General features: G+C 44.5%; 1 protein-coding gene across 2 annotated transcripts in view; it reads right to left on the bottom strand.

Annotated features, from left to right (window-relative positions):
* The window catches only part of mad1l1 (mitotic arrest deficient 1 like 1), a 649,913-nt gene that overhangs the window by 414,158 nt on the left and 213,455 nt on the right, over positions 1 to 22,300 (bottom strand). For both annotated transcript variants that reach the window (XM_033040804.1, XM_033040805.1), the window contains exon 14: positions 18,288 to 18,370. In XM_033040804.1, the coding sequence (XP_032896695.1) occupies positions 18,288 to 18,370 (83 nt within the window). The remainder of the gene's footprint in view (positions 1 to 18,287; positions 18,371 to 22,300) is intronic.

Raw genomic sequence — 22,300 nt, 5'->3', positions numbered from 1 at the left:
ACCGGGCATTTTACCTACCGGTCAGTTTTCCTTGGTCCTGAAAACTCCAATGAGCCAATAAAAATGCCTGGTCAGTGAAGGAGATTGACTACAGCTGCCCTCGACTGCCTGTAACTACATAGCGGCCCCACTCCACAGCACTACGAGTTCAAAAGAACCATGCCTACCAATTTTTACTCACGGAAAATTTTTCAACATGCTTACTCAGTTATAACGGCCAATCAGCAACAGCGGACACCATTCCCCCCCCCATGACCTGTTATAACTAGGGTTTACTGTACTTTATACTCTACCGTCCAAAGTCATCAATATACATAAAACAGGTTGAACCGATTTTCTGGCTCCTGGTTCCAGAGCCATTCTGGATTATCCGGTTTTCTGGACCAACAGAAGTCACATGATAATGAAATGACAGAAACGTAAATAAAAAAAATATATAAAATGTAAACTGAATATGAATGGAATGACTTGTCGACCCATCTCTATTTCTGTGTACGTATACTAATCTATGACCCTAACAACTATATTGATTCCAATCAAACTCTAGGTGAAAACATTTCTCTTCACATCTCCTCTAAATCTTTTACCCCTTACCCAGAGCTATGCTCTCTAGCTTTAACACATCCGCAAGACAATAAAGTTTCTACCTTTTATCTGGTCTCCATTCTGTCTCCAGTTTCCACCTCTGGAAGGAAAACAAACTCAGACACTCCAGTCTTTCCTCCTATATTTCATGCTGCTTCAGAAAAGCAGCCAACATAATCAAAGACTTGTCCTGCTTATTCCTTCTTCTCCCTGCTCTTGACCAGCAGACTGTTTAGAAGCTTGAAAGCACGCACAACCAGACTCAGGAGCAGCTTCTTCCCCTCCGTTATTAGGCTTCTGCAGTCCTTCCATAAGTTAGGGTACTGTCCGATTACCATATAACCATATAACAATTACAGCACGGAAACAGGCCATCTCGGCCCTTCTAGTCCGTGCCGAACACGTATTCTCCCCTAGTCCCATCTACCTGCACTCAGACCATAACCCTCCATTCCTTTCCCGTCCATATAACTATCCAATTTATTTTTAAATGATAAAATCGAACCTGCCTCCACCACTTCCACTGGAAGCTCATTCCACACAGCTACCACTCTGAGTAAAGAAATTCTCCCTCATGCTACCCTTAAACTTCTGTCCCTTAATTCTCAAGTCATGTCCTCTTGTTTGAATCCTCCCTACTCTCAGTGGGAAAAGCTTATCCACGTCAACTCTGTCTACCCCTCTCATCATTTTAAAGACCTCTATCAAGTCCCCCCTTAACCTTCTGCGCTCCAAAGAATAAAGACCTAACTTGTTCAACCTTTCTCTGTAACTTAGTTGCTGAAACCCAGGCAACATTCAAGTAAATCTCCTCTGTACTCTCTATTTTGTTGACATCCTTCCTATAATTAGGCGACCAAAATCGTACACCATACTCCAGAATTGGCCTCACCAATGCCTTGTACAATTTTAACATTACATCCCAACTTCTATACTCAATGCTCTGATTTATAAAGGCCAGCACACCAAAAGCTTTCTTTACCACCCTATCTACATGAGATTCCACCTTCAGGGAACTGTGCACAGTTATTCCTAGATCCCTCTGTTCAACTGCATTCCTCAATTCCGGAAGTGGCGGCGCTGACCTGGCAGTAGCGGCTCGCCTGCAGTCCGTTTGTTTTTACTTTTTTATGTTGTTTTTTTTCGTTTTGTCTAGTTAAGTTTTTGGTTTTTAGGTTGTGTTTATGTGGGGGGGGGGGGGGTGGGGGTGTTGAAACAGGGCTTGCTGTCTCTCCCTTCGGGGGAATGCGACTTTTTTGTCGTATCCCCCTTCTCTGCCTCCGTCTGCGCTGAGGCCTAATTGCGGGGCTGGCGACCTCCAGGCTCCGGAGGCAGAGCCCGTCAGGACTTGCCCTGGGCTCGCTCCCGTGATGGCGGTCCGGCTCGGGGTTGGAACGGCGCTCCCGTGAGGGGCTGTGACGCTCCCGTGAGGGCGGCCTGGCGCGGGGCTGAGACTCTCCCGTGAGGGGCTGTGGCGCTCCAGTCGGGGCAGCCCAGCCCGAGGGTGGAACGGCGCTCCCGTCGGAGCGGCCCAGCTCGAGGGAGGTACGGCACTCCCGTCGGAGCGGCCCAGCTCGAGGGAGGAACGGCACTCACGTGAGGGCGATCCGGCTCGGGCTGGAACGGTGCTCCGGTGGCTGGGATGGCGTTCTGGCGGCGGTGACCTGAGTCCGGGGTTCAGCCGCGGGCCAGCAGCTGCGTCCGCTGGACTGGAGGGCGACAGCTTCGACCGCCCCGGGCCGCGTTGCTTGAGCCGGCCCGTTTGCGGGGTTCGGTGAGCCGCGGGACTGTTTGTACCATCGCCCGGTGGGGTATCGCCTCAGTGCAGAGGGAGATGAGGAGGGAAGAGCCCTAAGATTTTTGCCTCCACCACAGTGAGGAGGTGCTTGGAGGACTCACTGTGGTGGATGTTAATTTGTGTTTATTGTTGTTTAATATTGTATTGTATGTATGACTGCAGGCACGAAATTTTGTTCAGACCGTAAGGTCTGAATGACAATAAAGGTAATTCTAATTCTATTCCCTACCATTTACCATGTACGTCCTATTTTGATTTGTCCTGCCAAGATGTAGCACCTCACACTTATCAGCATTAAACTCCATCTGCCATCTTTCAGCTCACTCTTCCAACTGGCATAAATCTCTCTGTAGACTTTGAAAATCTACTTCATTATCCACAACACCACCTATCTTTGTATCATCTGCATACTTACTAATCCAATTTACCACACCATCATCCAGATCATTGATGTACATGACAAACAACAGTGGACGCAACACAGATCCCTGTGGCACCCCACTAGTCACTGGCCTCCAACCTGACAAACAGCCATCCACCATTACTCTCTGGCATCTCCCATTCAGCCACTGTTGAATCCATCTTGCTACTCCACCATTAATACCCAACAATTGAACCTTCTTAACCAACCTTCCATGAGGAACCTTGTCAAAGGCCTTACTGAAGTCCATATATACAACATCCACTGCTTTACCCTCATCAATTTCCCGAGTAACCTCTTCAAAAAATTCAAGATTAGTCAAACATGACCTTCCAGGCACAAATCCATGTTGACTGTTCCTAATCAGACCCTGTTTATCCAGATGCTTATACATATTATCTCTAAGTATCCTTTCCATTAATTTGCCCACCACTGACGTCAAACTAACAGTTCTATAATTGCTAGGTTTACTCTTAGAACCCTTTTTAAAACAATGGAACAACATGCGCAGTACGCCAATCCTCCGGCACTATTCCCTTTTCTAATGACATTTGAAATATTTCTGTCATAGCCCCTGCTATTTCTACACTAACTTCCCTCAATGTCCTAGGGAATATCCTGTCCGGACCTGGAGACTTATCCACTTTTATATTTTTCAAAAGTGTCAGTACTTCCTCTTCTTTGAATCTCATAGTTTCCATAGTATTGTTTCCCATACCTCACATAATTCAATATCCTTCTCCTTGGTGAATACCAAAGAAAAGAAATTATTCAATATCTCCCCCATCTCTTTTGGCTCTGCAAATAGCTGTCCACTCTGACTCTCTAATGGACCAATTTTATCCCTAGTTATCCTTTTGCTATTAATATAGCTGTAGAAACCTTTTGGATTTACTTTCACCTTACTTTCCAAAGCAACCTCATATCTTCTTTTAGCTTTTCTAATTTCTTTCCTAAGGTTCTTTTTACATTCTTTATACTCCTCCTCATTTACTCCAGGCTGCCTATAATTACTGTAGATCTCTCCCTTTTTCCGAACCAAGTGTCCAATTTCCCTTGAAAACCATGGCTCTTTCCAATTTTTACTATTTCCTTTCAACCGAACAGGGACATAAAGATTCTGTACTCTTAAAATTTCACCTTTGAATGTCCTCCATTTCTCTTCCACATCTTTCCCATAAAACAAAATGTCCCAATTCACTCCTTTTAAATCCTTTCGCATCTCCTCAAAGTTAGCCTTTCTCCAATCAAAAATCTCAATCCTAGGTCCAGTTCTGACCCTTTCCATAATTATATTGAAACTAATGGTATTGTGATCACTGGACCCGAACTGTTCCCCAACGCCTACCTCTGCCACCTGACCTGTCTCATTTCCTAACAGGAGGTCCAGCACCGCCCCTTCTCTAGTAGGTAACTCTATGTATTGCTGCAAAAAACTATCCTGCACACATTTTACAAACTCCAAACCATCCAGCCCATTTACAGAATGTGTTTCCCAGTCTATGTGTGGAAAATTGAAATCTCCCACAATCACTACCTTGTGCTTACTACTAATATCTGCGATCTCCTTACATATTTGCTCTTCCAATTCTCGCTCTCCATTTGGCGGTCTATAATACACCCCTATAAGTGTTGCTACCCCTTTCCCATTTCTCAGTTCCACCTAAACAGCCTCCCTAGACGAGCCCTCTAATCTATCCTGCCAAAGCACTGCTGTAATACATTCCCTGACAAGCAATGCAACAACTCCACCTCTTGCCTCTCCAATTCTATCACACCTGAAGCAACGAAATCCTGGAATATTTAGTTTCCAATCACAGCCCTCCTGCAACCATGTTTCACTGATCGCCACAACATCATACTTCCAGGTGTCAATCCAGGCTCTAAGTTCATCCACCTTTCTTACAATGCTCCTAGCATTAAAATATACACATTTAAGAAACCCACCCCCTCTTATTCTCTGTTTATTGTATTTTTCTTCTTTCTCCCCTACATTTTGGGTCAGAGTGCTACCCTTCTCTGCCTCCTGCCTCACACACTGACTGCTAGCTTTCCCTATTTGAGTCCCTCCCCCCAACCGTTCTAGTTTAAAGTCTCCCCAGTAGCCTTTGCAAATCTCCCCGCCAGGATATTGGTCCCCCTCGAGTTCAAGTGCAACCCGTCCTTTCTGTACAGGTCGCACCTTCCCCAAAAGAGGTCCCAATGATCCAGAAAATTGAATCCATACCCACTGCACCAGTCCCTCAGCCACGCATTTATCCTCCACCCCGCTCCATTCCTACTCTCACTGTCGAGTGGCACAGGCAGTAATCCTGAGATTGTTACCTTGGCGGTCCTTCTCCTTAACGCTCTACCTAACTCCCTAAATTCTTCTTTCAGGACCTCTTCTCTTTTTTTACCTATGTCGTTGGTACCTATATGTACCACAACCTCAGGCTCCTCTCCCTCCCATTTCAGGATATCTTGGACACGTTCAGACACATCCCTGATCCTGGCACCAGGAAGGCAAACTACCATCCGGGTCTCCTGACTGCGTCCACAGAATCGCCTATCCGACCCCCTGACTATAGAGTCCCCTATTACTATTGTCCTCCTCTTCTTTTCCTTACCCTGAGCAACAGGGCCGGTCTTTGTGCCGGAGGCCCGGCCGCTGTCGTTACCCCCAGGTAGGCTGTCTCCCCCAACCGTACTCAAACATGAGTATTTATTTTCAAGGTGTACAGGCACCGGGGTACTCACTAGTCCCTGCCACTGCCCATTGTCCTTCCTAACTGGGACCCAGTTGTCTGCCTCCCGTGGTCTTGGAGTGACCACCTCCCTATAACTCCTCTCTATGACCTCCTCGCTCTCCCTGACCAGACAGAGGTCATCGAGCTGCTGCTCCAGGTTCCTAACACGGTCCCTTAGGAGCCCCATCTCGACGCACCTGGCGCAGATGTGGACGTCTGGAGGGCACTCAGACTCCATGACCTCCCACATCTGACATCCAGAACAGTAAACTGCCCTGGCCCTCATTCTTCCCCCCCTTATCCTGGATATAATACAAAGCCTTACCCGGGATACAAGCCAATTATCTGCTTCCTCTAGTCCGTTCGACCAATCAGCGGCTTCCTCAAGCCGCTAATTGACCTCTACCACATTGCAGACATTGAACTTTGTCCATGGAACAGATACGCTACAATGCAATATTCTGTACTCTGAATCTTCCCCTTTACTCTATTGTAATAATGTTTGACTTGATTGTATTTATGTATGGTACATCTGATCTGTTTGGATAGCGTGCAAAACAAAGCTTTCGTCTGCACCTCGGTACACGTGATAATAATAAACCAAAACTTAAACTTCTGAAACGAAAAAGCAGAACAGGATTTGATGTTGTTTCAGCCTGCGACGTTAACTTCTGCCTCTACAGATTCTGCCTAACCTGTCTAGTTCTTACAGCATTCAGTTTTTTGAACCAGAATGTAACATCTGCATTCTCATAGAACATGGTACAGTACAGCACAGTAACAGGCCTTTGCCCACAATGTCTGTGCCAAACATGATGCCATGATAAACTATTCTCATTTACCTGCACATGAACCATATCCTTCAATTCCCCACATATCCATGTAGCAACTATCAAAGCTGCCTCCACCATCAACCTTGGCAGCATGTTCCAGGCATCCACCACTTTCTGTGTAAAAAAAAATTGCCCTGCACAATTCATTTAAACTTTGCCCCTCGCATCTCAAAGAACCATCCTCTAGTCTTTGCCATTTCCACCCAGGAAAAAAGGTTTTGACAGTCTATCCTGTTTTTATCTTCTCTCATAAACACTTCATCCACAGCAGCATGCTGGCGATCCTCTTTTGCACCCTATCTGGTGCAATGATTTGGCTGCAATTCTCCAGGAAGTACATTATTGTAGCCCGACCAATGTTTTTATATATGTGTGCCCAAACTTCCCTGCTCTTACCCTCAATGCCCCAACTAATAGAGTGAAGTATCTCATACCTTCTTCACCACCTACTCCACTTATGCTGCCACCTTCAGGAATCCTTTGACCTGAACACCAAGGTCCCCTGTTGCTCAATTTTTTGGGGGGCCTAACATTCATTGCGCCTGTCCTACCCTTATTAGTCCTCCAAAGGTGCAACATTTTACACTCATCAGGATTCAATTCCAGTTGCCATTGCTTGCCGTTCTACTTGCTCTTTGCCCTTCTCCATTGTCAATCTGGACATAATAACTTTCTCAATCGGGCTGTTTCAGCTTGGACTGAATCTAACATATCAAGGAACCATTCCTGCACATTTCAAAAATGTCTCGCCTTCGTCACCATTTGCTCCAATCAACACTGCCGTAGGTGACGCATCCCAACCCCACCCCAATATTACCTTTCTACAGTTCTTGCAAATATCTGCAATTCTGCACAGATTTGTTCCTCTATCTCCCTCACAGAAGTGAGGCAGCCCCACTTGCATCTTCACTCAAACCACTAGATTCCGCCATTTGGCCTGCAAGGGCATCCATTCACCAGCATTTCTTCTTTAAACAACATGTCAACATGCTTTCGGTCTGAGTTCATCATGCTCAATCCTGGTATTTCTTGAGCATTTCCAAGCTTCAACACTTCATTAGAAACCCATATATGTCTTTCTAGCTGCAGCTCTCCAGCCTTATTACCTTATATTTTGCATTGAAATGCATACACTGTAAACCAGCATTTATTTTTCTCAGTAGTCTCTCACCATTACAAAATCCAAGTTAAAAAAACCCCCACAAAGTGCTGGAGTAGGTGGGCAGCATCTCTGGAGATCATGATGAGATGATGTTTCCAGTCAAGACCCTTCTTCAGGCTGATCTTGATCTTGGAAGAGAAGTGGGGGCAGGACAAAGCCTGGCAAGTGATAGGTGGATACAGTTGAGAGGGGGGAGGGGGTTGATTGGCAGAGGGTTGGACAAAAGCCAGAGATGATATGTCAAAAAGTATGAGATAGGATAGAAGAGATAGAACTGTGAAGCCAGAGGAAGAATCATAGGTGGAAGAGGATAGGGTTAAGGGAGAAACGAGTGTGAATCCACGTGGGGCACAGGAAAGTAAGGGTGAGAAGGAGTGCATGGGTTGTTTTTAAGTGCGTTACCTGAAATTGGAGAATTCAATGCAAGCTACCAAAGTAGAACATGAGATACTGTTCCTCCTGGTTGAGCGTGACCTCACTATCAGTATGGGAATGGGAAGGGGAATTAACATGATGAGTGACTGGAAATCCAGGGGAAAGTACCTGGAGCAGAGTTGGTTTGGATCGGAAAGAATAAGCGAACCAAGAAATTGCGGAGGGAGCCGTCTCCGCAGAAAGGATGGGAATGAGAAGATGTGACTGTTGGTGGGATCATGTTGAAAGTGGCAGAAATGTTGGAAAATGGATGCAGAGGCTGGTGGGGTGAAAAGTGAAGACATGGGAAGCTCCATCCTTGCTCCGTCTGGGGGGAGGAGGATCGTGAGCAGACGATCCGTGGGTGAGGGTTTTATCTATGACAACAGGAGGGAAACCACATTTACTAAAGAGAGATGAGATCTCAAATTACCTAAAATAGAAAGCCTGATCTATGGAGCAGATGCGGTGAATGCGGGAAATTAAGAGAAGGGCAAGAGGCAAGGTGAGAGGAAGCGTAGTCCAAATATTTGTGGGACTAAGTGGGTTTATCGTAGGTTTCAATCGATAGTCTGTCCTCTGTGATGTATAGAGATCAAGAATGGGAAGAAAGATGCCAAATACGGTCTGTGAATTTGAGATCAGGGTGGAAGATAGTGATAAAATGAATGAAATCAACGAGTTCTCCATGGGTGCAGAAGGAAGCACGATGCAGTCATCGATGTAGCAGAGAAAATTGTGGGATGGTGCCAGTATATGTTTGGAACAAGACTGTTCGACGTAACTAGCAAAATGTTAGGCACAGCTGGAACCGGTGCAGAGTGCTCATGGTCACACCTTTTCCTTGAAGAACGTGAGGGGAGTCAAAAGAGAAGTTATTGAGGGTGAGAACAAATCTCTCCAGGAGGAGGAAGAAAGTGTTAGTATAGGGGAACTGATTTGGTCTCCATTCAAGGAAAAACCAGAAGGCCTTGTGACCTTCTTGGTGGTGGATGAAGGTCAAGGAAGAACCAGAGGGCCTTTTCTTGGCATAAATGCAGAGGTTTTTGGCCAGTGTACTGCGACCACAATTCAAAATAATTCATTGGAAGCATATAATATGATCAATTCACCATGATTTGTGAAAGCTTGTGATCGTGCACAGTTTAAAATTATTCACATCACAATCTACATTTTCCATCACCTCAACACTCTTATGAATAGCTGGATTTAGTCTTTCTTCTGCATGTTGGTTGCATAACTAGTCCTATGCTGCCTCCTGCATCATCAAAACTTTTAACTAGAGTTGAAAAAGAAACCTAATTCATATAACAAGATAAATGATAAAAGGTTCGTAGAAAAGTATAATTGTTGGACATTCAATCATAAAATAATCGTCTAACTCAGCAACTTTAGTATTCATGAGCCAATGACCTGTAGTCAAGAACTGTTTCCAGCAAAAACACAGGACCTTTGCAATTTACGACAATTAATCTGTAACCTCTGAAGGATGAATCATTGTTCTCTATCCAGACAAAAGGCTGAATGATAGTGTTTGTGAATGCAAAGTAAGAAACGTCAACATCCAAGGGACTTTTATCACGCTTAGCTTTATAAATATTTCAAATTTGAATCAAGGCAAGATTTCAAATGTTATATCACTGAAAAGCTATAACATTATGCAAATTAAATCATTATTGAATTGGAGGCCGTTAACAACAACAATGCTTAGATTTCTGTATACCTCTCCTGTGGCAGTCTCTCAGGATTGAGGATCACTTCACTTAGGTTATATGGGTTCCAAGGTGACTAATAGATTCAACGAGAGAACTATGGACTCTTCCACAAACAGGCCAGGTGATTGATGGTATGGGCCTTTAGGTAGTTTGTGAGATGGTGCACCATTTCTACTATTTTATGCAGGGTTTCGATGTGTTCCCAACACATGGCCTCAAGATTCACAATTCCATCTCATTTGGTCCTTCTCCACTTGAAGCTTGGTATGCTAAGATATGCCAAGTGATATGCCAAGAATCAATATACACAAGTCCTCCACCGATTTTCTGGCACACCTGGTTCCAGAGCCTTTCGGGATTATCCGTTTTGCCAGACAACAGAGGTCACAATCTCCGAGAGTAGTCGAACGATATCGGAAAGGTCCATCTAGGCCGCCGAGGCGCCGAGATACCAGCCCATTGGCCTCATAGATTAGCTATAGGAATGGAGCTGCTGTCTCCGACCAGACCAGAGTTTCAGAGCCCAAGATGCAGGGGGTTAATTCGACCCGCCAATCAGCCGCAGAAGTCCCGATGAGGTCGAGAGGTTTGCATGATACACCCAACTTTGATTAGCCTGCACCCTTTGTGCAGAACTGAATGGCCAACCTCTTATTTTGGGATTGTGGTTCCAGACCCACTAACCAGGAATAAGATAATGCCTGCATCCATCCCGTCAAAACCCTAAGTCATGTACATTTTAATGAGAGAGGGGATGGCAAGGTGGTGGCAGAGCGTGGCAACTCTTTGCATGCCAACTAACTGTAGTAACTAGGGCTTCAGTGTTGGGGATCTCGACTTCATGAAGGAGATTGATGTTGGTGTACCTACCCCACCAGCGTGGTTGGAGGATTTTGCAGAGATAGCGATAATGGTATTTTGGTGCCTTCAGTACATATTCAAGTCACAGAGCATAAAATAACCTGGTAGAATATTCTCTGTGCCGGGTGGAAGATCTTGATATTTTAACACTATTTTCCTCAATCATTCAAAGACTATGTTGGTGCTTTTTAATGGGTTGGCAATTTCATTTCCATTGCCAGCCGTCACTGGCTTCCAAGAATGTTCACTGCACTACCTTCAATTGCAAGTACATCCTTCCTTAGTTCGCAAGACCTAATCTGTACACAATATCCACAAGCAGTCTGACAAGGCCACTACCTTGTTTATTTCCCCCTCTGTCTTTCCTGTGCAAATTCCCCACCCCAATGCTAACCCATTTCTCCCATTATCCAACCCCAGTCACACTACCTTTTTCATTAATTCATACATTCATAGTCATCCCCAATTCCCACATTCTAAATTATTCATATTTCCTTGTACTCTCATTTTGTTTGATAATCGTCTGTGTGGTGTCTCAGTGTTTGCCTCCCGAAAGTCCAAATACACATCAGTAGCCGCTTGCTTAGCTATGCTGCTACTTGCAACATCACAAATTCCAGCAGATTTGTAAACATGATAAACATTTCATAAACCCATACTGACTCTGCCTATTCCTGTTATTATTTTTAAGCGCCTTCAACATATTCCCCATTACCAATGTCGACTAATTGGTCAGTGCTTCCCTGTTTTCCCTCTTCCTTAAATAGCTATATCTATTTGCTACTTTCCAGTTTGAATTTTTTTAAATGACAACCAGTGCATCCACGATCTCATTAGCTATCGTTCAAAACTCTAGGGTGCAAGTCATCAGGTCTTGGGAATCTATTACTTTTCAGTCCTAATGATTTCTTCTTCCACTCCTGACATGTTGCTTTCCATTATATCCAGGAAAACATGCTGTCTTCTTCTGTGAAGATGACTATGTTTTTTTTTAAATTATCTTCCATTTCCTTATGATCCACAATATCTTCTCTTATTTGAGTCTACAGGATAGTCTCATTAGCTTACTGATCTATTCCTTTTTACATAACTATTAAAGCATTCTCAATCTGTGTTTGTGTACTCATCATCCCACTCTCATAACCTCCAAGCTGGTTACTAAGCTCACGGAACTGGGTCTCTGCGCATCCCTCTGCAATTGGATCCTCAACTTCCACAGTCTGTTTGAATTGGCAGAAATACTTCACCATCATTAACAATCAGTACGGGAACATCTTAAGGCTGCGTGCTCAGCCCCCTGCTCTACTCACTCTATACTCATGACTGTGTAGACGGATATAGTGCAAACTCCATCGTCAAGTTCGCCGATGACACCACCGTTGTTGGACGAATTACAGATGGAGATGGGCTAACCCCCTCCTTTTCCATTTTGACATTTTCTTCAAAAACAAAAATTCTCATTCCAGATTGTTTTGAAATTGCTTTTGGATCATACATATTTTTAGTTTTATTTATACGATCAGGAATATAAGACACTTGTCCAGATCAAAATCTGTTCAAACCATTAAGGCAGAATTACTGAAGCGGAACACTCAGAAGAGTCCCAGTGGTGAAAACAAAATTATAGCCGAGTACATGAGAAAGGTCAGAGAAACACTGACCTGTAACAGAAACTGTTATATACAAGAAGATCTCCAATTTTTACTTTGCAAAAGTGAGGCATTTATCAAATTTGAGCTAGATATGATCTGAAGGAGGGTACCAATAAAGGTCATCCAGGTCTAACTGGAAAACAGGTGGAAAATGCTCAGTTACACCATCATAGCTCAACTTAATAAGAACTTATGACAGGGAAAATATTATAGGAAAGGACAGGAGCACCAGTTACTGGAGAGGCATGATCAGTTATGCATTAGTTAGAAAGTTTGAAACAAAAAATGCCAACATTCGGTGACTTTTAAAATTAGACATTACAAGAACTGGTAGAGTGAGGTCAATACCAAGAAATTGTGATTACGTCCTGACAGCTTCTACTACCTTTTTTAGTCATCTAAATCTTTTATGGTCTCAGTTTATTCTGGAGCTTATGTCATGTTACTCCATTGCAAAACTGCAATGCATTCATTATCTTCCCTCATAAAATACTGAATACATTTAAATGTATTTGCAATTACCTAATTCTTTAGTGCGTCTCTGCCGCATCTGCTTCCGAGATGAGGTTTACCACGCAAGGACATCTGAGATGCCCTCGTTCTTTAGTGAATGTGGTTTTTCCCTCTTCAGTGTTAGATGGGTCCCTCACACGTGTCTGCTCTGCGTCTCGCAGTTCCACTCTCGCTGCCCCCCCCCCCCCCGACGCAACAAGGGCATCTCATCTTTCATCTCATCAGCCTTTGCATACAACATATCATTCTCCGACATTTCCATCACCAGTGTGATCCCACCACTAATCACATCTTCCCATCTCCACCCTTTCCTGCCTTCAGCAGAGAGCGCACCCTCTGCAAATCACGCATCACTTCCCATGCAAACCACCCCCTTCCCAAGTACTTTTCCTTTCAACTGCAGGAGATGAATGAATACCTGTCCTTACACCTCCTTCCTCGACTCTATCCAGGGACCCCGACAGTCCTTCCAGGTGAGACAGAGGTTCACATGCACCTCTAACCTCATCTACTGCAATGGGTGTACCCGATGTGGGCTCCTACAACAATTGGCCTATCAGGGAACATTCATTCATGCGGTCATCTGTTGCCGGCCCTGATTTATCCTGGTCTTTTCTTGCTCCGAGTAACCCCATCATTACAACATTTTTGTTCACATCTACCATTATTGTCATCTGACTTTCATATATAATCTATCAGTTATTCACCTTAACTACACTTGTGGTGACAATTTCTACTCTCTTACCATTCCCTGAAAAAATGGTTCCGTCTGTACATCGTATTGGCATTTCATTCTAAGATATTAGTTAAGCCACAGCTAGAAAACTGTAGTTAAGAGAAAATGCAAAACAATGTTGCCAGGACTGGACAATTTTAATGGGAAAGGGAAATTGGCATGGTAAGAATTGTCTTTCTTTGAGACAAAGTGGAGGCTTGCGATGTACAAACTTATGCAAGGCCTACAAATGATGAACAAAAAACTGTTCTTTAAACAAAGAACAGTTACTGTATAGGGTACTGAGGTATATGATATACATGCATTTGGAAAGATGGAAGTTGATTAGGAATAGATAGCGTGATTTCGTGCATTTGAGATCTGTCTCATGAATTTGATTGAGTTTTTTGAGGAAGTAATCAAAAGGTTGATGAGGGCAGCACCATAGATGGAAGTCTATATGGACTTCAGAAAGGCTTTTGATAAGGTTCCCCATGGTATGCTGCTCTGAAAGGTTAGATCACATTAAGTTGGAAAAACGTGCAGATATTTACGAGGCTGAGGCCAGAACCTGAGCTACAGTATAAGGAGAGGAGAAGCAGGCTTGGACTTTATTTCTTGTAGCATAGGAAGCTGATTGGTAAACTTAAAGAGATGAATAAAATGTGGACATTATGGCTGAATGGGCACATGTCCAAAAAAATTCAATGCGTCTATAAAACATCTCCATAATTTTAAAGGCCTCTGTTAGTGCGCACCTCTGGCTTTCTCATCCTGTAAAAGAACCCACCCGAAATATACACAGTCCATGCAACTGGGACAGAGCCTGTCACACAATAAACTAATTACTTAATAAGTAAATCAACAATATTCATTAAACAAAAAGCTTGCGTATGATTACACATTTGATTGATCTCCACATAATATCAAAAGCAAACAGATTTCTTCTAAGTCATTGCTAAATAGTGGTTACTCCATGAAATGAATTGAAGAGCTTCGATGTCACTCTTCCATAATCGTTGCCTGATATTTCTACATGGTGAAACCAAAATGTATAAAAATGGCCTTTATTAAAATCTGACATGGTGCACTTTAACCACATGTGATTTTTTTTCTATTACAAATCTCAAATTGTGGAGTACGGAGGCAAATAAATAAATTATAGGTCTTTGTCCCAAACATTACGGAGGGCACTGTAAATGAAGGAATTAAAAGTAACATTGGCAAATTTGCAGATGACACAAAGCTGGGTGGCAGTGTGAACTGCGAAGAGGATGTTATGAAGATGCAGAGTGACTTGGACAGGTTGGGTGAGTGGGCAGATGCATGGCAGATGCAGTTTAATGTGGATAAATGTGAGGTTATCCACTTTGGTGGCAAGAACAGGAAGGCAGATTATTATCTGAATGGTGTCAGGTTAGGCAAAGGAGAAATACAACGAGACCTGGGTGTCCTTATACATCAGTCATTGAAAGTGAGCATGGAGGTACAGCAGGCAGTGAAGAAAGCTAACTTGTTGGTCTTCATAACATGAGGAGTTGAGTATATGAGCAAAGAGGTCCATCTGCAGGGACCTGGTGAGACCACACCTGCAGTATTGTGTGCAGTTTTGGTCTACTAATTTGAGGAAGGCCACTCTTGCTATTGAGGTTCACAAGGTTAATTCCCGGGATGGCGGGACTGTCATATGATGAAAGAATGGAGCGAGTGGCTTGTATTCACTGGGATTTAGAAGGATTGCAGGGGATCTTATAGAAACATAAAATTATTAAGGGATTGGACATGATAGATGCATGAAACATGGTCCCGATGTTGGAGGAGTCCAGAACCAGGGGCCACAGTTTAAGAATAAGGAGTAAGCCATTTAAAACTGAGATGAGGAAAAACATTTTCACACAGAGAGTTGTAAATTTGTGGAATTCTCTCAGAAAGCAGTGGAGGCCGATTCACTGGATGCATTCAAAAGAGAGTTAGATAGAGCTCTTAGGGCTAGCAGAATCAAGGGATACGGGGAGAAGGCAGGAACGGGGTACTGATTGTGGATGATCAGCCATGATCACATTGAATGGCGGTGCTGTCTTGTAGGGCTGAAGGGCCTACTCCTGCACCTATTGTCTATGTATGTATGTATGTATGTCCGTGCCAACCATCAAGAGCATGGGGTGGCACGATGGAGCAGCTATAGAGTTGCTGCCTTACAGTGCCAGAGAACGGGTTCGATCCTGACTATGGGTGCTGTTTGTATGGAGTTGGTATATTCTCCCCGTGACCTGCATGGGTTTTCTCTGGGAACCTTGTGAAGAGACCCTTCTTCAGACAATCACAAGTACTCTCACCGACGAGAGTTCAGTCTGAAGAAGGGTGTCATCATCCATTCCTTCTCTCCAGTCGTTGCCTGTCTGAGGGGGGAGGGGGGGAGAGAGGGAGGGAGGGAGGAGAGGGAGAGGGAGGGAGGAGAGGGAGAGGGAGGGAGGGGAAGGGAGGGAGGGGGAGGGAGAGGGAGGGAGGAGAGGGAGAGGGAGGGAGAGGGAGAGGGAGAGGGAGAGGGAGAGGGAGAGGGAGGGAGAGGGAGAGGGAGAGGGAGAGGGAGAGGGAGGAGAGAGAGGGAGAGGGAAGGACGGAGAGGGAGAGGACGAGGGAGGATGAGAGGGAGGAGGGAGGAGGAGGGAGGGGAGAGGAGAGGGAGGAGACGGAGAGGAGGGGGGAGGAGAGGGAGAGGGGAGGAGGGAGAGGGGAGAGGAGAGCGGGAGAGGGAGAGGGAGACGGGAGTATGGAGAGGGAGAGGGATGAGGGAGAGGGACTGAGGGTGAGAGAGGAGAGGGAGGAGAGGAGAGGAGAGGCGGAGAGGAAGGGAGAGGAAGGAGAGGGTTGAGGGAGGAGGAGAGGAGATCGGAGAGGGAAGAGGAGAGGGAGAGGGAGGACGAGGGAGAGGGAGGGAGGAGAGGGAGAGGGAGAGGAGGGACCGAGCAACCGCGGGAGAGGGATGAGGGAGAGGGAGAGGTAGGGGAGGGGAGGGAGGGAGAAGGGAGAAGGAGAAGGAGGAGAGGGGGTGAGGGGGAGGAGAGGGGGAAGGGGGAGGAGAAGAGAAGGAGAAGGAGAAGGAGAGTGAGAGGGAGAGGGAGAGAGGAAGAGGGATCGGGAGAGGGAGAGGAGAGGGAGAGGGAAGAGGGAGAGGGAGAGGGAGGGGAGAGGAGAGGGAGAGAGGGAGAGGGAGAGAGGGGGGAGAGGGAGAGGGAGAGGGAGAGGGAGAGGGAGAGGGAGAGGGAGAGGGAGAGGGAGAGGGAGAGGGAGAGGGAGAGAGAGCCTCTTTTGTAATAAATGTACTAAAGAGGGTTTTATCAGTAAATGAGCCAGATCAGTACCAGTTGCAACAATATCCCATCATGGGCCACATCTTCTCCTCCCCAACTCATTCCACCTTCCACAAAGACCACTCTATCTTTGACTTCCTGGTCCACCCAACACTCACCTCTCCCTGATCCCTGGCAGTTTCCCTTGTGACTGCAGGAGGCAGGCCACTTGCAAACACAACACACACTCTCCGGGTGTCAGCGGTTATGGGGAGAAGGCAGGAGAATGTGGTCAGGAGGGAGAGATAGATCAGCCATGATTGAATGGCGTAGACTAGATGGGCCGAATGGCCTAATTCTGCTCCTATCACATGAGCATGATGTTGCTCCTACAGATGATTCGTCATCCCCAACCAGAGCCCTTCCTGGTCACGCGCTCCTCCTCCAACCTTCTTACTGCATTTGGTCTTCACGATGTGATCTCCTCTACATTGCTGAGACCAAGCTCAGGTCAGAAGACTGATTTGCAGAGCACCTGCACTCTATCTAAATGACCATCTGAGCTCTCAGTTACATGTCATTTCAACCCCTTCCCACTCCCATATTGACCTGTCCATCTCAGCTCTTCAATGCTTGTGGGAGGCCCAGCTCAAGCTTGAGGAACAACACTTTACATTCTATAACCCCATTGTATGAACACTGAATTTTCTAATTTCAGCAAATCTTCATCTCATATGTTGCCTTCCCCCACCTTCTCCTATCCCGCAGATCCACCTCCAGTCCTCCTATTTTGCTCCATTTCCCACTCCCATCCTCCAGCCCCCATTCCTGTCCCTCTCTCCTGGTTCCATCTACTGACTACTCCTCACACATCTCACCCTCCCCATCCATCCCTCACCCAGCCACACAGATTTGATTCTATCTGCCCCTGACCTCTGTTTGAATGGCTCCTATTACACCCTACCTACCGATCAGATTCCACCACTGGTAGCCTTGTGCTCCTGCCTATCACCTTCCTAGCTGTCTCTATTTTCACCTTCCCCAGCGTGGCTCCATCACTCTCCACCTATCATCAACCTGCCTCTGTCTCCAAACTCTACCCTACCCCTCCCATAACTGGCTCCATTTGCCCATCATCCCTCTTCAGCTGATACATCACTCTTTGCCCCGGTGCTCTTTATATTGGCTATCGTCCCTTTCGGCATCAGGACTGGTTTCAACCCAAAACCTCGGCAATTCACGGAGGTGAATTAAGCCAGTGGCTAATCAATAGATTTTGCAATAGGATTAGCGACAATGGCTTGGGTCTACCCAGTATTTACTTGGGAGGAAATGTTGCCTCATCTGGTTCGAGACATTGGACAATCAATCTGTTTGTTAGAAGTTAGTACGGGGCATCAGAAGAACTGGGTGAGGTAGAAAGTGAGATAGGAAAATGACAAGTTTTCATGCAGTTACATAAAACCCATAAGTATTGTCATATCTTTGTTAAAATTCACAGCTGGCTATCACACTGATCATCTTTATTGCAATGAACTACACTGTAATTGGAAAGTTCATCGTTCTTTTTTTATTCAGGACGCTGTCCTGTTAGCCTACCTCAGTAGATTCCCTTCATCATTGGTGATGCTCTTGTCAATTAGAGCAAGCTGGCTTTGAAGAACACTCAATTCTGCTTCAAGCTGTGAAAGTAAACAAAAGTATATGTCAATTTAGTTTCCCAGATGGAATGTTACAGCTTAGACATCAACAAAAAGACCATTCCTTCACTGCATATCATCAAGTCGGGAAACCACTTCCAATATCTAATGGGAACAGCATACCCTGACATGTGATGTTGTCATCAGCTTGAGGTCGCCAAAAACATATACCTCCATTTGAAAAGTACGTTTTGTTGTGAAACGGTGTTACACACTGAAAAGTACAAGACTTTATCGATGGTGAAAATACTGGGCAATGAGATGATGAAAACATAATGTAAGGTCTAGAAGACAATTTGAAGCTATCAATAACTACTCTTCATAACTGTCAACATATTTCAATTTATTTCAGCCTGCACCCTTTTATTTTTTATTGCAAAAGGGGATTCAGAGCAAAATATGAACATTTATTTGTATTTAATGCTGAATGCCATTTGTTACTAATTATCAGCAATTAATTTAGTCTGTTACTCCTTCCAACAAATCACTTCAAGGAAAGTTGCATTTTTATCATTTTTTCCATAATTTACATGAAATTTAGTCTGCCAAATTGACGTATACACATTTGCTACTCTGATAATGATGCATGTTCAATTTGCAGGGTATTAAAACTATGGTACAATCATGACGACAAAATAATTTCCAAAATTTTGGGAGAATTTTTATACATGGGAATTAAATCTATTTGAACCAAGACTCATTTTGTTGGTGAACAGATACTTAAAACAGATTCAATGAACTGAGTGCAGATGGTGCCACCTCCTGCACAGAAATGTAACCAGTTGAAAATGGTTTAAAAACTAAAATCAAATAGCTATGTTTACTCATTGATTGAAATGAGCTCACCACTTTAACTCAGCTTTCCAATTAAACAAATCTAAAATGCATGCCCAGAGAGTCTTCATTGATCAGTACATCAATGGAACTGAATGGTAGAAGCAGAGTACATTGCATTCCTTCTATAGCACATATGGCACAATAGACAACAGGTGCAGGAGTAGGCGATTCGGCCCTTCGAGCCAGCACCGCCATTCAATGTGATCATGGCTGATCATCCCCAATCAGTACCCCATTCCTGCCTTCTCCCCATATCCCCTGACTCCGCTATTTTTAAGAGCCCTATCTAGCTCTCCCTTGAAAGCATCCAGAGAACCGCCCTCTGAGGCAGAGAATTCCACAGACTCACCACTCTCTGTGAGAAAAAGTGTTTCCTCGTCTCTGTTCTAAATGGCTTACTCCTTATTCTTCAACTGTGGCCCCTGGTTCTGGACTCCCCCAACATCGGGAACATGTTTCCTGCCTCTAGCGTGTCCAAACCCTTAACAATCTTATATGTTTCAATGAGATCTCCTCTCATCCTTCTAAACTCCAGAGTGTACAAGCCCAGCGGGTCCATTCTCTCAGCATATGACAGTCCCGCCATCCCGGGAATTAACCTTGTAAACCTACGCTGCACTCCCTGAATAGCAAGAATGTCTTTCCTCAAATTAGGGGACCAAAACTGCACACAATACTCCAGGTGTAGTCTCACTAGGGCTCCGAACAACTGCAGAAGGACCTAGTTGCTCCTATATTCGATTCCTCGTTATAAAGGCCAACATGCCATTCGCTTTCTTCACTGCCTGCTGTACCTGCATGCTTACTTTCATAGACTGATGTACAAGGACCCCCCAGATCCCGTTGTACTTCCCCTTTTCCCAACTTGACGCCATTTAGATAGTAATCTGCCTTCCTGTTTTTGTTACCAAAGTGGATAACCTCACATTTATCCGCATTCAACTTCATCTGCCATGCATCTGCCCACTCCCCCAACCTGTCCAAGTCACTCTGCATTCTCATAGCAATAAAGGATGAATTCTAGGCAACTGAATATTCAGGCCAAGTCAAGCTTTGTAAACATGTTACGCTGGCAAATATTTCAGATCAGATGTCTTATTATCAAAGATAGACACGAAAAGCTGGAGCAACTCAGCAGGACAGTCAGCATCTCTTGACAGAAGGTATGGGTGACGTTTCATGTCGAGACCCTTCTTCGGACTGAAAGCTCCAGGAAAGCAAAACGAGAGATATAGACGATGATGTAGAGAGATATAGAATAATGAATGAAAGATATGCAAAAAAGTGACGGTGATAAAGGAAACAGGCCATTGTTAGCTGTTTGTTGGATGAAAACAAGAAGCTGGTGCAACATAGGTAGGGGAGGGATAAAGAGAAAGGGAATGCCTGGGTTACTTGAAGTTGGAGAAATCAATATTCGTACCACTGAGTTGTAAGCTGCCAAGCGAAATGTCAGATGCTGTTCCTCCAATTTGTGTTTAACCTCACTCTGACGATGGAAGAGGCCTCGGACAAAAAGGTCAGTGTGGGAATGGGAAGGAGAATTAAAGCGTTTAGCAACCGGGAGAGCAGCTAGGTCCAGGCGGACTGAGCGAAGCTGTTCAGTAGATGAGGTTGGAGGAGGTGAAAGTGAACGTCTGCCTAACCTGAACGGACTGTCGGGGTTCCTGGACAGAGTCACGGGAGAAGGTATAGGGACAGGTGTTTCATCTCCTGCGGTGGTTTAGGTGAGAAGGGATGAATTAACCAGGGAGTTGCAGTGGGAACGTTCGCTGCAAAAGGCGGAAAGCGGGTGAAGATGGGAAGATGTGACTAGAATTGTCTTATTATCAACAATATTTCCATTGAAAGTCCAAAAATTCCTTATGTACTTTCATGTAATTGTGGGCTTCAATTTTACCGTAATCCCAGCTTCACAGATATTACATTTGACAGCAAGCAATATTACAGCAAGAAAATTATCCCAAACTTACTGTTAAAGCAACAAAAGAGTTTTTCAAAGCTAAAAAATGGTCAATTCTTGAGTGGCCAAGTCAATCACCTGATCTGAACCCAATTGAGCATGCCTTTTATAAGCTGAAGAGAAAACTGAAGGGGACCAGCCCCCAAAACAAGCATAAGCTAAAGATGGCTGTAATACAGACCTGGCAGAGCATCACCAGAGAAGACACACAGCAACTGGTGATGCCCATGAATTGCAGACTTCAAGCAGTCTTTGCATGCAAAGCATATGCAGCAAAGTACTAAATATGACTACTTTCATTTACATGACATTGCTGTGTCCCAAACATTATGGTGCTCTAAAATGGGGGGGACTATGTATAAACACTGCTGTAATTTCTACATGGTGAAACCAAAATGTATAACAATTACCTTTATTAAAATCTGACAATGGGCACTTTAGCCACATGTGATTTTTTTTCTATTACAAATCTCAAATTGGAGTACAGAGGCAAATAAATAAATGATGGGACTTTGTCCCAAACATTATGGTGGGCACATATGATAGGGGCATTTAAAAGGCTCTTTGATGGGAAAATGCAGGTAGAGTAGATTAATTTATCATGGCATTAAGTTTGGCATGGACACCGTGGGCCAGAAGTGACCTGTGCTGTATTGTTCTATGTGTAAGAAAGATCTGCAGATGCTGGTTTAAATCGAAGGTAAACACAAAATGCTGGAGTAACTCAGCAGGACAGGAAGCATCTCTGGAGAGAAGGAATGGGTGACGTTTCAGGTCGAGACCCTTCTTCAGACTGAAGAAGGGTCTCTACCTAAAACGTCACCAATTTCTTCTCTCCAGAGAAGCTGCCTTTCCCGCTTAGTTACTCTAGCCTATATTGTTCTATGTTCTAACTACGCCATCAGTCTGAAGTAAGATCCCAACCCAACATGTTGCCTGTCCATTTCCCTCCTCAGATGCTCCCTGACCCGTTGAGTTCCTCCAGCAATAAAAGATAAGATAAGGTAAGATGGAGCTTTATTTATCCCAGGACGGAAATTGATCTGCCAACAGTCATAAAAACACAAAATACACGAAACACATGAAACATGAAATTAAAGTGACGAGTGGAA

This window comes from Amblyraja radiata, chromosome 22, assembly GCF_010909765.2.
Source record: "Amblyraja radiata isolate CabotCenter1 chromosome 22, sAmbRad1.1.pri, whole genome shotgun sequence".
NCBI classification, from domain to species: Eukaryota; Metazoa; Chordata; class Chondrichthyes; order Rajiformes; family Rajidae; genus Amblyraja; species Amblyraja radiata.
Note: the sequence above shows the minus strand (reverse complement) of the source record. Positions and strands in the feature narration are given on the sequence as shown.